This window comes from Tachypleus tridentatus, chromosome 13 (assembly GCF_004210375.1).
Source record: "Tachypleus tridentatus isolate NWPU-2018 chromosome 13, ASM421037v1, whole genome shotgun sequence".
In the NCBI taxonomy this organism is placed as follows: domain Eukaryota; kingdom Metazoa; phylum Arthropoda; class Merostomata; order Xiphosura; family Limulidae; genus Tachypleus; species Tachypleus tridentatus.
In genome coordinates, this window is record NC_134837.1 from 188,449,778 (window position 1) to 188,463,351 (window position 13,574).

The 13,574-nt window shown below is 31.1% G+C and overlaps 1 protein-coding gene across 1 annotated transcript in view; it reads right to left on the bottom strand.

Annotated features, from left to right (window-relative positions):
- The window catches only part of LOC143240199 (mitochondrial disaggregase-like), a 53,989-nt gene extending 44,055 nt beyond the window's left edge, over window positions 1-9,934 (bottom strand). The window contains exons 1-3 of the mRNA XM_076482269.1: window positions 9,196-9,934; window positions 8,486-8,537; window positions 5,137-5,223 (exon numbers count right to left, since the gene is read on the bottom strand). Of these exons, the coding sequence (XP_076338384.1) occupies window positions 5,137-5,223; window positions 8,486-8,537; window positions 9,196-9,760 (704 nt within the window). The 5' untranslated portion in view covers window positions 9,761-9,934. The remainder of the gene's footprint in view (window positions 1-5,136; window positions 5,224-8,485; window positions 8,538-9,195) is intronic.
- Window positions 9,935-13,574: the final 3,640 nt, after the last annotated feature.

A 13,574-nucleotide genomic window follows, 5' to 3' on the forward strand; every position in this document is an offset into this window, starting at 1 on the left:
AGGGACTAACCCTTGAGGAAAATCATCTTGGGAGGAAAAAAAATCCATCACTAGATTCAGGAAAACAAAAAAATGCAAACAAAGGTCACAATGTAGTGACTATGGGTCCAGAAAGGAGATCCAGGACCCTGAAGCACTTGGTAATTCTTGGCTCGGTGATATAAGTGACCAGTGTGGAAATGTCAAAATGTACAACAGCCAACCCACTGTACGAGATGAAGGAAGTGTGACAAAGCTTGATGAGCTGCCAAAGTCTTGGGAATGGTGATATGAGGAGTAGACTCCTTGATCAACCAGAGAACTGAAATCTCATGTGAAAAAAGTACCTTAACCCTCTAAAGATGAACCTGTTAACACATGTAAAAGTGGATGGAGTAAACAACATCCCCACCATGGTTTGGTTGCTAACCACCAAGCATGGGATCTGAGGAGAAGTTCCATTAGTCTAGGAGTGTCCACCAAATAGAACAAACGAGTCTGACCCATGGAAAAAAGAGAACTTCCAAAAAAGCCCACACCTCCAGAGATAGAGCATATCAAGTTGTAAGAAAATGTGAGGTGAGGGGTCTTCTTGATCCAAACCCAAAGATAAAGAAAAGACTGGGCCTGACTAAAGTTAGAAGGAAGAAATATGAATAGACTTTTGAGAAAAGGTTGGAAAAAACCTTCCCCATTACAATCAGGAATCCTACACATGTTGCATCCCATCAGTATTTAAAAACTGAGGTTACTACAAATAATAGAGCCCTAAGCTTAGAGGAAAAATAACTACTGAAGAAGTGTGCACTGAAGGGAAGAAGTCCAAGTAGCAGATTACAAGGAGAAAATGAGGTTTCTAGTATTATAAACAGGAAAGAAAGTGGTGCATCAGTGATGTAAAAAAGCCAAAAAGTTTAATACTGACAATGACAAAAATTCAGATAAGTTATATATTTAACAATTGCTGAAAAAACTAATTCAAATAGAATAATGAATTACATGTTTTGAGTAGAATTATACATAACTTACAAAACTAAACATATCTATTTAAGAAAATACTTACAGAAATCATATTGACAAACCTGTTATATTTATTTAGTCCCTAAAATATGTAACAATAACAAACCTGTAAACACACCAATACTACCTAGAAAACACGTTAATGATTGACATATAACTTACCATTCATTTAAGTTAATCTAGATGACAAAGGACACATAATTACATCCTGTACTGATGAAAAGTAGGATGAGAAGGTATATATTTAACAATGATGAAAACAAAATTATATATATAGAACAATGAATTTTATATTACCAATAGTAATAATATGGAACAAACTATCTAAACATACCTAGTTAATAAAGTACTTGTAAATATCAAATGGACAAAGTACCTATATTTACATAGTCCACAATGTATATAATAGTAACAAATATTGCAAACCAATGAAAATTACCCACACAACACATTAATAGCAAATATCTAACTTACAAGTCCTCTAAATAAACCCTAACAATAAAGGACATGTAATTAAGTTCTACATTGATTAAAAATAGAATAATGCACACAGTTAACAATGACAAGGAAAAAGTACTCAAATAGAATAACTTGCATACCATCTAAACATATTTAATTAACTTTTTTTGCAATGTGTCACAAGTCAAAGGCCATGCCATCACATTTGTTGACATTTTACTGAACTTCTATTTTATGACTATGTCAACAAGTTTGTAGATTATAATTGTAGATTATAATTCCAACTTTAATATTATATACAAGTTAATTCTTTAATTTAAAAGTAAATATTAAAAGAAAACATTTAAATATAGATTTTAGTGAGTAACATGGTATGTTGAATACACCACTGATTAAAATTAGATGTTTGTGATATCAAAATATTAAGTCTATAGTTCTATACAAATTAGGAAGTCAAATTACTAATACTGACAAGCTAGAATATAAAATAAGAACCTTGTATTTTTTTATTTTGATGAGATATAACTTACATACTGAATAATACACAGTAAGCCTGTTCAACTCTTTCCACTTTTGAAATGGTCCCTTATAAACCCTAACTTCAATATATAACATGAGAATAACCAATCAACAGCTTAGAATGTCCCCAGAGTGATTTTCTTAGCCATTATAATCGGTGAAAAACCTACCACTTTCTTTCAATTCAAGTTTTCAAGGAGGTAGGTTGTGTCTTTAATATGCTTGAAGTTTCATACTTATTAAAATCTAAATACATCTTCATTACTAAGCTTAATAAATTATAGTGGAATTGTATGGTATCAGTGTAGTTATTTATATATTTTTTGTTCAACTGTATATACCAAAACCTAAAAAACATTGTTTGATATCCTCCATGTGTGAAATTTTAAAAGACTCAGCAACAACCAAGTATAAAAGTCATAGTGAGAAGAGAAATTTTTTATTGCTTCTTGATTTATTGTTCTATATTTCAATAAAAAATAAGTTTATTAATTTATTTCTAAATAGTAATAATCAATATACATGTATATATAATGTATAATAATTTAAATGTGACTGTATATTACAAAATACTAGTGCACTAAAACACATCCAAGGCAGGGAAGACTAAAGGTAAGTTTTATATTACTGGATATGTAACATGAGTGCACATGCACTGTGTCAGTGCAAACAATTTGATGTTTGCTATGCACAACTGTAAGGTCAATATAATAAATACACAACATGATGAGACTTAAGCTACTTAAACTAAACATTTTCATGTTATGATATTTAGTTGTTCTAACATGAAAAAACGTAATTTATATTTATTTCTATTTTTTTTTTATGATAGTTATTAGGTTGGTTAAGTGAAAAACATCACATAGTTAAGGGTATACAAAATAACAAAATTAAGTCTTACTGAAACAAACATTTGAAATGTGTTTAGAAGGTTTTAGAGAATTATACAAATATTTGAGATTGTTGAGGCAAAGAATAGTTTTTAATCATAACATGAAATTACTTTGCACTCAGACTAGTAGTAATGAAACATTTTTTTCATTACATAAAATATTTTACTAAACGTGTTTGTGAAAAAAATGTTTCATTACTAGTCTGAGTGCAAAGTGATTTCATGTTATGATTAAAAAAAACTATTTTTTTTATAACAAAATATTTGTAATATTTACTAAAAGTATACAAAATTTGTGAAGATACACATGCTGAATGAAAAGTTACAGTGCAAATACTTAATGTGTAAACAAATGTGTAGACAAACTTGTGTATATTATAGTGAACCCATATTGAAAGGGTTAAAGAACTTATTAATTACAAACTACAAACCTACATAACTTTAAGTATACAAAGTACATAATATTCAAGAACATGCAAAACGACCAAGTGCATCTAAGAAAAGTAATAATTAGTATCTAGCTCCCAATTCATCTAAAGCATGTTGGCTGTCAAAGGATGCATAAACATTTACTAACCAAAACAGAAGCAATGATGTGAAATATTTAGATCTTTCATGTATAACTAAGGACAAAGCCACATAGAGGACATCTGAGCAATGCCAATTCTGAGGAGTACATTAAAAAAATTACCACAGATTCCCTTGGAAAACTGGAATCAAGGGGGAGAGAGATAAAGAAGACCTCTCTGCCTTAAGCATGATGTGGCAGCATGGCAACTGGCAGAAGGTGAAACTCCTGAAAAGTTGTGAAATGTGACAAACCAGAAAAAAAAAGTACCTGAAAGTGAGAGACCAAATTGTCTTTCTCAACGATTATATCCTTCCTCAGAAACATTATCCCAGTGAAAAGAAGATAGTGTCCACCAAACATTTAAATCTGGCTTCTGCTAGTTAAGGTCTGTACCTCCTCAGCAAATCACCAGTAAATCTGCCAACTATAACAGGAATTACCACAGTCAAAACACTGATCACAAATCCATATTCAGATCTCTTCTAATGTGCTAACAATAAATAAATATGAACATCATAAACTACCAAAAAGAAACAAATTGTACTGACAAAGAAGCATGTTTACAAACAGTAGCCTCAATTGAAAACACACACATCTAAACAATGTTGTCCCAATAGATTGGGTGGAAATAGTAGATGGAACTAGCTGTGTCAATGTACTTGGTACAAGACTATTGGTATAGAGTAATCACACGTTATGTGCATTTTCAAAAATGGCACAAAATTGATAGGGTATCTAGACTGGTGTGCTGATTGTGAAATTTTTTTAGCAATGCTTAGAGAGCAGGTGAAGATTAAGATAGCCTTGTGAAAGTGAAGGTAAGACTGTATTGAAATTCTCAAGGTACCAGGTAATTGAAACTATTTGAGAAACAAGTTGAATACATTAACATTTATTGTGCTTTCACCAACAATTTCATTACATTATCTTATGGGTTGCATTATCACACAATAATAAAACCTTTGCTTATATGATACTGGTAAAATGTTTTTATTACAAGATATGCAACCCTCAACTTTGGAAAATATTTATCTTGTTTGTATGTAGATTTGAAATAGGTGCCAAAATTTTCCTGTTTGGCTTCTGTTTCTTATTACAGATAATTTTATTTTCTCCTGATTCTCAGGGTTCAGATTTGACGTCGTGAATACATCACACTCAGTCTAATGCACTTGTGCCTTGGGTAATTAAAGATAATCTTACTACTTATGAAATAGTAGAACTGATCTTCCAATAAAATAACTTTTAGACTAAATAGGTAAATCTGGAAACATCATTATGATTACTTGAAACTCACTGTGACAAAGAATGTGAAGGTTTTGAACAAAAAACAAACATTATTTATTTTTATCATGCAAGTAAAAACATGTGAATCTTCTTGTTCTAACTAATTTGCAACATCTCACAATAAACAACTTACTAATCTTTTATACGAAACAATCACAAATAAGATTATAAAAATACCCACAGCACTTTTTTCATACATATAAATATACATAATTATAAAAGCACAAATAACTATAAACATTAAACACAATTATATGATGCATACATAACACATACAAACACACACACACACATTATATATATATATATATACAACTAAAAAATTATACCATACATTTTTATATATAAACAAATCAAAATAATTTAATATACATCACAAATACAAATAACCAAACACAAACAAACATACTTGGAATGTCCATTTACTGCTGCAACATGCAAGGGTGTCCAGCCAAGAGGGTGATGTCTATTGACGTCTATACCCTGTCCAATCAACCTTAAAAAAGTATAAATAATGAGAAAAACAACTTGCAAATCTATAATTAGCAAAATAACTGGTCATTTATAATTATTATTTAATGTTTTAATGTAAATATTTCTTCTTTACTTATATTGTACTTGAATTCAAAAACAATAATATACAAGAAAAAAAAACTAATCCTAATAAAGACCGATAATGGAATTTGTTGTTTATTATTAAGCACAAAAGCTGTCTGCATTTTGCCCATCATGGGTATCAAAACCCAGTTTCTAGCTGTAGAAATCCACAGATATACTGCTGTGCAACTGAGGGCTTGATAAAAGAAATGGAATGGTACTAACTAAAGAATCAAACTTTAAAGTAGAATATATACTAAATGATAATTCAAAAATACAAAGATTATAGAAAATATATCAGATATGTGTTAAAGTTAAAAAAGGAACACAGTACTTAATACTGAGACAGACATCATGAATTGAGGAAACCTGTCACAAAATATTTAAAACACTACTCATAACAAGAATACATAATAAAAGAATATGCTCTAATATACAAAAACATTAGAATGTAATCTAGCTATTCTATATGGGATACAAGGCATATAAAGAAAAACCCTCACCCACAAATAGTTTTTCATCATGAATTAAGGGGACTCATGGTAAAATATTTAACAAAAGGAGATCATATTAGAAAGTTTAAAACTGCTAGTATATAATCCAGCTATTCTACATATGGGATATAAGGTAAACACATAATATTAAATTAAACCTTTAGCATTAAATATTGTGGTGTACATCATGAATTATGGAAACTTTTGATAAAATACTTAATAAAAGGAGATTATATTAGAAAGTTTAAAACTACTGTAAGGTAATCCAGCTATTCTATATGATGGATATAAGGTATACAAAGAATATCAAATTAAACCTTTGACATTAAATATTGTGATGTATATCACGAATTAAGGAGACTTTTGATAAAATACTCAGTTATATCTTCTACAATCAAAAGATATCTTGAAAGAGAGTTACTGTGCAAGTTTTGATGTATATTCACGCCATATGAATATACGTTTACACTTCTTGAAGAAACCTTATAACTAGGAACAGATTCAACAGATCAGATAAAAGTATACAAGCTGAGTCCCTAAAGTATCCACACTATTCCACATACACTGGTCAAATTTCTGGATGCTGCATCTATGAATTTCTCTATGACCAGATTATTGAAACAAGTACTGGAAACCTGTCATTCTTGTACACCAATGGTTAATTCAAAGCATGCAAGGAGTAGTACTGGAGTTCTTTCCACGAAAGCCTTACAACAAAGCCATTTGAAATAAAAACTGCACTGAAAAGGTGTGAACTACTGTCACATAACGGTATACTCTGAGCAGCTACTTCCATAAATAAAACAAAGAACTTCAAACCCTTATGCTTCTTTTCAATTTCACAAAAACCAGGAAGTTAAAATGTACTGGGCAAAATTTGCAATAGTGAAAACGTAGCTCACCTTATTGAATGCTGACTAGTTTAAAATATTTCAACATGAAATGCAGCATACTCCTAGACTAGTGTAAAATACCTGAACATGGAATGTAGCATACTCCCTGACTAGGGTAGAATACTTGAACATGGAATATAGCATACTATCCAGCTAGTATAGAATACCTGAACATAGAATGTACCATACTCCTTGACTAGTGTAGAGTACTTCAACATGGAATGTAAAATACTCTCCAACTGGTGTAGAACACTTGGACATAGAATGTAGCATATTCCCTGAACAGTGAAGAATGCTTGAAATACAAAATACCTCCCCTAATCTTCAATCTATCAACTAGTGCAACATAAGTAAACACAAAATATAACACATAATTGTCTTGACCTCAAACCTACTGACCACTGCCAATTCCTGATGATATCATCATATACTGTATCTTATACAATGATAACAGGGTGAAAACAGTAAAACAAAATCAATGGTGTAGAATTTGTTACAGTAGTGCCATACCCACAGGCCCATTGACTTTTATCCAGTGGTGACATTCTACATCTATGATTCTTTATGCATACATTTTGTTGTTAAATTACAAATATGCACAAAGTTTCCCATGTATGGAAGATATTTATTTTTATAAATAGTTGGTGGAAAGTTCCATAATATGATTTATAGGTTAGTAGAAGTTAAATGTTTAAAATTTACTTACACATGTTAACTTCTGTTTGTTCCTGGCATGAAACTATAATCCAGTTACAACTTAATACAATGTCACTTGGAAGTGAGAAAAACTGATTATAATTTTTTTGTCAACAAGTTCATGTTAATAATAGTGCTCCAGGTATGGTGTGCACTTGTGTAAGGCTAAAAAATTCAGTTTTCTTAATACAGCCCCTGACTACCAGAAGTTTCTATTGGGACACTCATAAAAGATCAAATTTTTGGTAAAAAAGTAAAAAGTTGTAATGCCATTCATTATGTGTGTTTATTATGACTAGATGGTGATTTAATTTGATAAATTAATCCTGTGCCAAGTTTCACCTTTTGAAATAATAAAACAATTCATAATTATTTAAATTACTTTTATTACAAAATATTATTGCTGCACTTTGTAAAAAAAACCTCCAGTGATAGAATTCCAGGAGTAACTACTACTTACAAATAAAAATTACTGGCAGCACTGTTAATAGCCATTACATCATAACTCTGAATAAACATAAGGCTAAAACTAAAAATTACTACACATGAAAAAGAATAATGTACATCTCTATAGTACTTGGAGATACATTCGAAAATAAAAGCTAGCACTTGGCAAACACCCACAAAAAAAGGTACATTTCATTGAAAATATCACAAGCTTAAAAATACTACAACTGTAATTCTCTTTTAAATACAAGTGTTAAGTAACAAAAGTTATGTGTAAAAAAGTAGAAGTTATACAAATTTAATGTATGTCAAATTTTAATTCCATATATAACATGACTTCACAAATTTTAATATCAAAATTCAATATCTAACATGATTTTTTACAAATTATTAGATGTAGCATATTTCATATTCTAATGCCATATCTAACATGATTGTTTACAAGTCAATCGTATTTGGTATATTTCATATTTTACTGTCTTGCCAGTTCACATATGATTCATATTTAGTATATTTCATATTCTATTAACAAGCCAAATATGACTGTTTACAAATCATTCACATTAAATCTATTTTATATTCTATTTTATTATGTAACATGTGTTTACAAGTGATACATATTCAAGTTTACCTTCTAACTTCCTCACTCTGTCCAACTCGTGCAGCTGCTAACAGTCTGGCATCTGAAACATGATCAAAAACTTCGAAGTAACTAACAGCTCTAACTCATTGGAAAATATATTAAGTGACCACTTCAAAGGTCACAATTAATTGATAATACTGATTACCTATGTGCTTCAATGACACAGATTAATGTAATGAAACTGTTTTTGATTATTACCATGTTCAATTACTCTATATATCCAGGTAAGTGACATATTGTCCATTAATCATGAGTAATTCAACTCTATTAAGCTTTAACAATATTTGTGTCACAACTTATAGATAGAAATTATTAAATTTAATGTTTCCAATTATTCCAACTATCCACATGACACAAAGAAAGACAATTCTTTGTCATTTTAACAACTGGAGACTAACAAAAAAATCTTTTAATCCTATTTAATTATATGCTTCACCTACAAAATCAAGACTGATGAGTGGAATAAACCACAAATAAAAACAGTATCACTATACAATATCTACAACCAATTAATGGTAGTACTCTCACCTGGATATGTGCCAAAACATGGAGGAAAGAGCTAATTGAAAAAGCCCCTTTATCCTACCCAACTCCATTGGCATGCTATCATTCTACTCTCCATTTAAAATAAGAACTGCATTAACAACCAAGTGAAAATACTACATTGTTTAAAAAAAAATTAATAAAAGTTTACTCACTAGCGACTTCAGAAGAGTTACGTTGTTTGCTCTCACAATACACTTCAGTAACTCCTATTGAAAATAACACTAAAAATAAAGTGCCCACTGTTGAGAAACTGAAAATTTTCCAAAAATTTGTTTTCCATCTACAACTCAAATTTGAAAATAGGAAAGGAAAATTTCCTGCTAACCACAATTTTTTAGGTAAGTATAATACAGGGTCAGACTTAGGCACTGCTGTATTTCTGTGCAGACTGTGATAACACTGATACTGATATCCACTAGTACTACTAGTATTAGTAGTAACGCCAGTAGTAGTTAATATTACTTTGCAACAGCCTGGAAGTATCTCTGGCAATTCCGTAATATTTAATACGGAGTTATCCCGATGTGAAGTCTTCTTTACTACTGAAAATGGACTCCTGTAGGTAATTTTAAAAGCGTAAAGTCGTAAGCCTGAACTTCTTTCACAGAAAGTAAAACAAAAAGGGTAGCCTCTTTGACAAAGCCGATTCCAAGGCCTAAAACAACGAAGAAAGACAGGTTGCGTGAAAGTTTTAAATAACATTACTTGATAATTCATAACGAAATAGATTAGGCTTTGAAAACAGAGCTCTAGTTTATTGTATTTTGTCAGCTAGCTTCTGCAGTTACTAAAATTCATTAAATTCAGTTGATAATCACATCGCAAAACGTCCTTTTCTGATCGCTTCATGTTCACCACATACTCAAGCCTATTGCATCATCCAAAATTATCTGGTAGTTATTTATGGTACTAAATTACATCTCCAATAATATATAGAATTGATAAACGCAAATTTACTTTAAAATATATTGTATTTATTCTTTGTTGTTAAGCGCAAAGTTTACAGTGATAGTGGATTCTAATTTTATATTGTTATTGTTTTACTTACTGTTTGTTTGTTTTTTTTGTTTTTTGGGGGGAATTTCGCGCAAAGCTACACGAGGGGTATCTGCGCTAGCCGTCCCTAATTTAGCAGTGTAAGATTAGAGGGAAGTTAGCTAGTCATTACCACTCACCGTCAACTCTTGGGCTACTCTTTTACCACCGAATAGTAGGATTGATCGTCACATTATAATGCTCCTATGGCTGAAAGGGCGAGCATGTTTTGTGTGACGGGGATTCAAAACCGCGACCCTAAAATTACGAGTCGAGTGCCTCAACCACCTGGCCATGCCGGGCCAGCTTACTGTTCATTCATTATTTCTTTTTCTATTTACCTCAATTTTCTGTTAAGTACTAACTCAAGTTATAGCTAGAGCACGTTAAATTTTAACCGTATGTATCATGAAACTGACATAAGCTTTACCTAAAGGGGTCGTGTAGATATTAATATTATTTAATATTATGGTAATAGCAGGTCACTTGTGATGCAACCTCGTGATTTAACCATTAAATAAAAACCCTTACGTGATCTTAAACACGTTAGTTCACGAGATGTAGTTGAAACGACTTTCTCTTTGTTTTCTTCTGAGAATCGAGTCCCGGGTGTTGTCGTTGTAAGCCTATAAACTCCGTCAACCCATCTGTGACCAAGTGCCTTTCAAATTTGTGTGTTGAAAGTGAAATTTATTCAAAGGAGAAAGGTTGTTTGTTTTACTATGAAATAAAAAATTTTGGCAAATTTAAAACAAGAGTTTGTGGTAGCAGTTTTGGATTTCACAACAGCTCAATGTTTCTATTACAGCATTAGCACTAATTGCTTCGTCCATCTTTGTTTTGTGTATGAGTATTTCCTGTACTGTTATTTAAACCAAACCCTCCAATAATTTTTTGCACCTTACTCATAATTACAGCGAGGGTCTTACTCGATAGGTTGGTTTTGTCTTAAAGTGATGAGAATCTAAGCAAGTTAAAATGTTATCACTTGTATTGTATTTCAAAATAATATTTTTAAACACTTATATCAGCTGTCCCCACTATAAATTAATGAGGCTACTTTCGACGGCACTCATATGGCAGGTTTCTCGATAGCTACCTTTGTGTTGAGCAACGTTTAGGCGTTACAATAAATAACACTTACAATATAGAAAGTTAAATATATGGCCACCTTAAAGAGATATATACAAATTTAAAACAACTCTTATCAACGGAATAGACCCGATAAAGAGTTATTTAGTTCACAACTGTCATTAAACATCTTTTATGTCTAAATTATCAGAGTGTCAGAGAGTACTCTGGCTGTTTGTGATCCCCATGTCTACTGGTAGAACTCTCTCAGAATGATCAACACACACTCTCCAGAAGCTGATCTCAGACACAATGCGTTTTCTCTGGTTCTTGAGTAAGACTAAAAGTGTTAAAATAGTAATATGTCATAAGGCAGGTGGTTATTGAGACACACGAGTATAGTACTAAAACACTTAATAAAATACATCTTACGTTTATTCTGTGTGTTTAGAACATACACAGTTTACTGTTGCACCTTGCGTTTCGAACGTTTATATATATGTGTTACCCAATCTTTGTTATTTTCTTATTGATGTTTAAATTTAAAGGAAGTGAGTGTTGTATTTTCTTTCGATGATATATGCATTTAAGCTCGTTACTAGTCTCAAATACTTAGTGTTGCTCATGTTTTCCTTATTTAAAAAGAATTTACAAACACGTAATTTGCGTTTTTAGTATAAAATCTTTATGCTGATGGTGACATCAGTCAAAGGTCTGAAAAATCTGGCATGGCGCCAGCATTATAACATTTAGCACTACACTACTAAGTCAGACGATATGAATATTTAGAACTTGTTAAATAGCTTTAGGTTACAAGTCTTTTGGATATCATTTTGTTAACCACAAATGACATCTCTATCGCCATCTGTAATGTTTCATTAAAGGCAAGCTTTCCTAATAGGGAACTTTGTAACGACTATGGCAAACGCACCCAGTCACGTGAATAGCTAAGGTAAGAGTAATTTAACAGCTCTCTCGTAATTTATGATCTATTGTGAAACCAATGCAAAGCATATACAAATTTTGAATAATTTATCTAGATAATATGGGGACCGAAAACGTATTGTAAGTTGTGGATACTACAGTTATTTTTTGCTCTAATGAAAATTGGTTGACAAATCAATGTCACTTGTTCTTATCACTTCAAAAACACATGTCTGACATTATAAGCAAGTACAAGGGCAAAAGTTTTCTTGTAAGCTACATTTTTTAACATTTTGTTTTAAATAATTCTTTACTAGGAGTATGTCATTACGTAATGATGGTCATGTGATAATCTAGGAATTTTTTGTAATAAATAGAAAATGGGGCGATATAAATGGCAGAACAAGTGAACTAGATAAAGAAAATTATTCAGAGAATCAATGAACGAATTATTTCAGTGCCATTTCAATTTTGTGGTACAATTATTGAGCTAAAAAGTGAATTAATTAGAGTGAATGTCAAGTCCAAAATTCATTTATATTCTGGACAGAAGAACAGGGTAAAGATTTTTGTACTATAAAGGATGACTTCTCATATTAGTGTCCTATATTGTTCAACAGAGGTAGGCCCAACTTACAACAGTTTCTTAAATGTATAATAAAATTTCTGTACTGTACTGACTACTTAATTACTACTAAAGACGTTAAAGCTTTAAACCAATCACACATAGCTATATTATGCTTAAGTATTAATTTATTACCATAAACTACAGATGATTAATAAAACTTTGGGATTTACCTGTTTAAGATTAATAACCCCACAGTATTCATTTATTAAAGATAATCTTTAACACATTCTGGATTGATTAGTGTCTTTTATTAATACATCACTACTCGAAATTCTGGGACGAGGCTACCGTTGCTAACATTATACTTCAAACAATGAAGTTTTAGTGAAAACCACAAAACTTTTTAATTCAATGGCCAACGTCCCTTACTCTATAGTAACTGACAGACCATCACTGCTTCCGAGAGGTCACGTCTATCAGAACGAATGTTGAACGAGAAATTGATATGCTTGGAACTATATTCAAGTTCCACCAGGAATCTAAAGAATGTATTATCATTTACGTTATGAGACCAATATAATTTCTCAAACATGGAAGCCAGATTTTCCAGTGTTTTCTTCTCAGCATATATTCAGTAAGATCTCGTGTAAAAGTACTTATTAAATAAAAACCTTCTTTATTCAATGAAGATTCTAACTTAAGAAATCAAAAAATATTCTTCGAGTTTTGTTGTCAACAAGCTTTATTTTATACTTTCAGTATAGAGGTTAACAATAGTATTAGGTTACAAGCAGGAGTACCTACCTGTCCCATGGATGTAAGTTATGTTAATAAAAGGTTATCTTAGGACATGAAAAGTTGCTTCTTTTATATGTAATTGTAAAAAATGCCCATAAAACTGCAAAACATAAAATGTGAAACCGTTTGTGTATT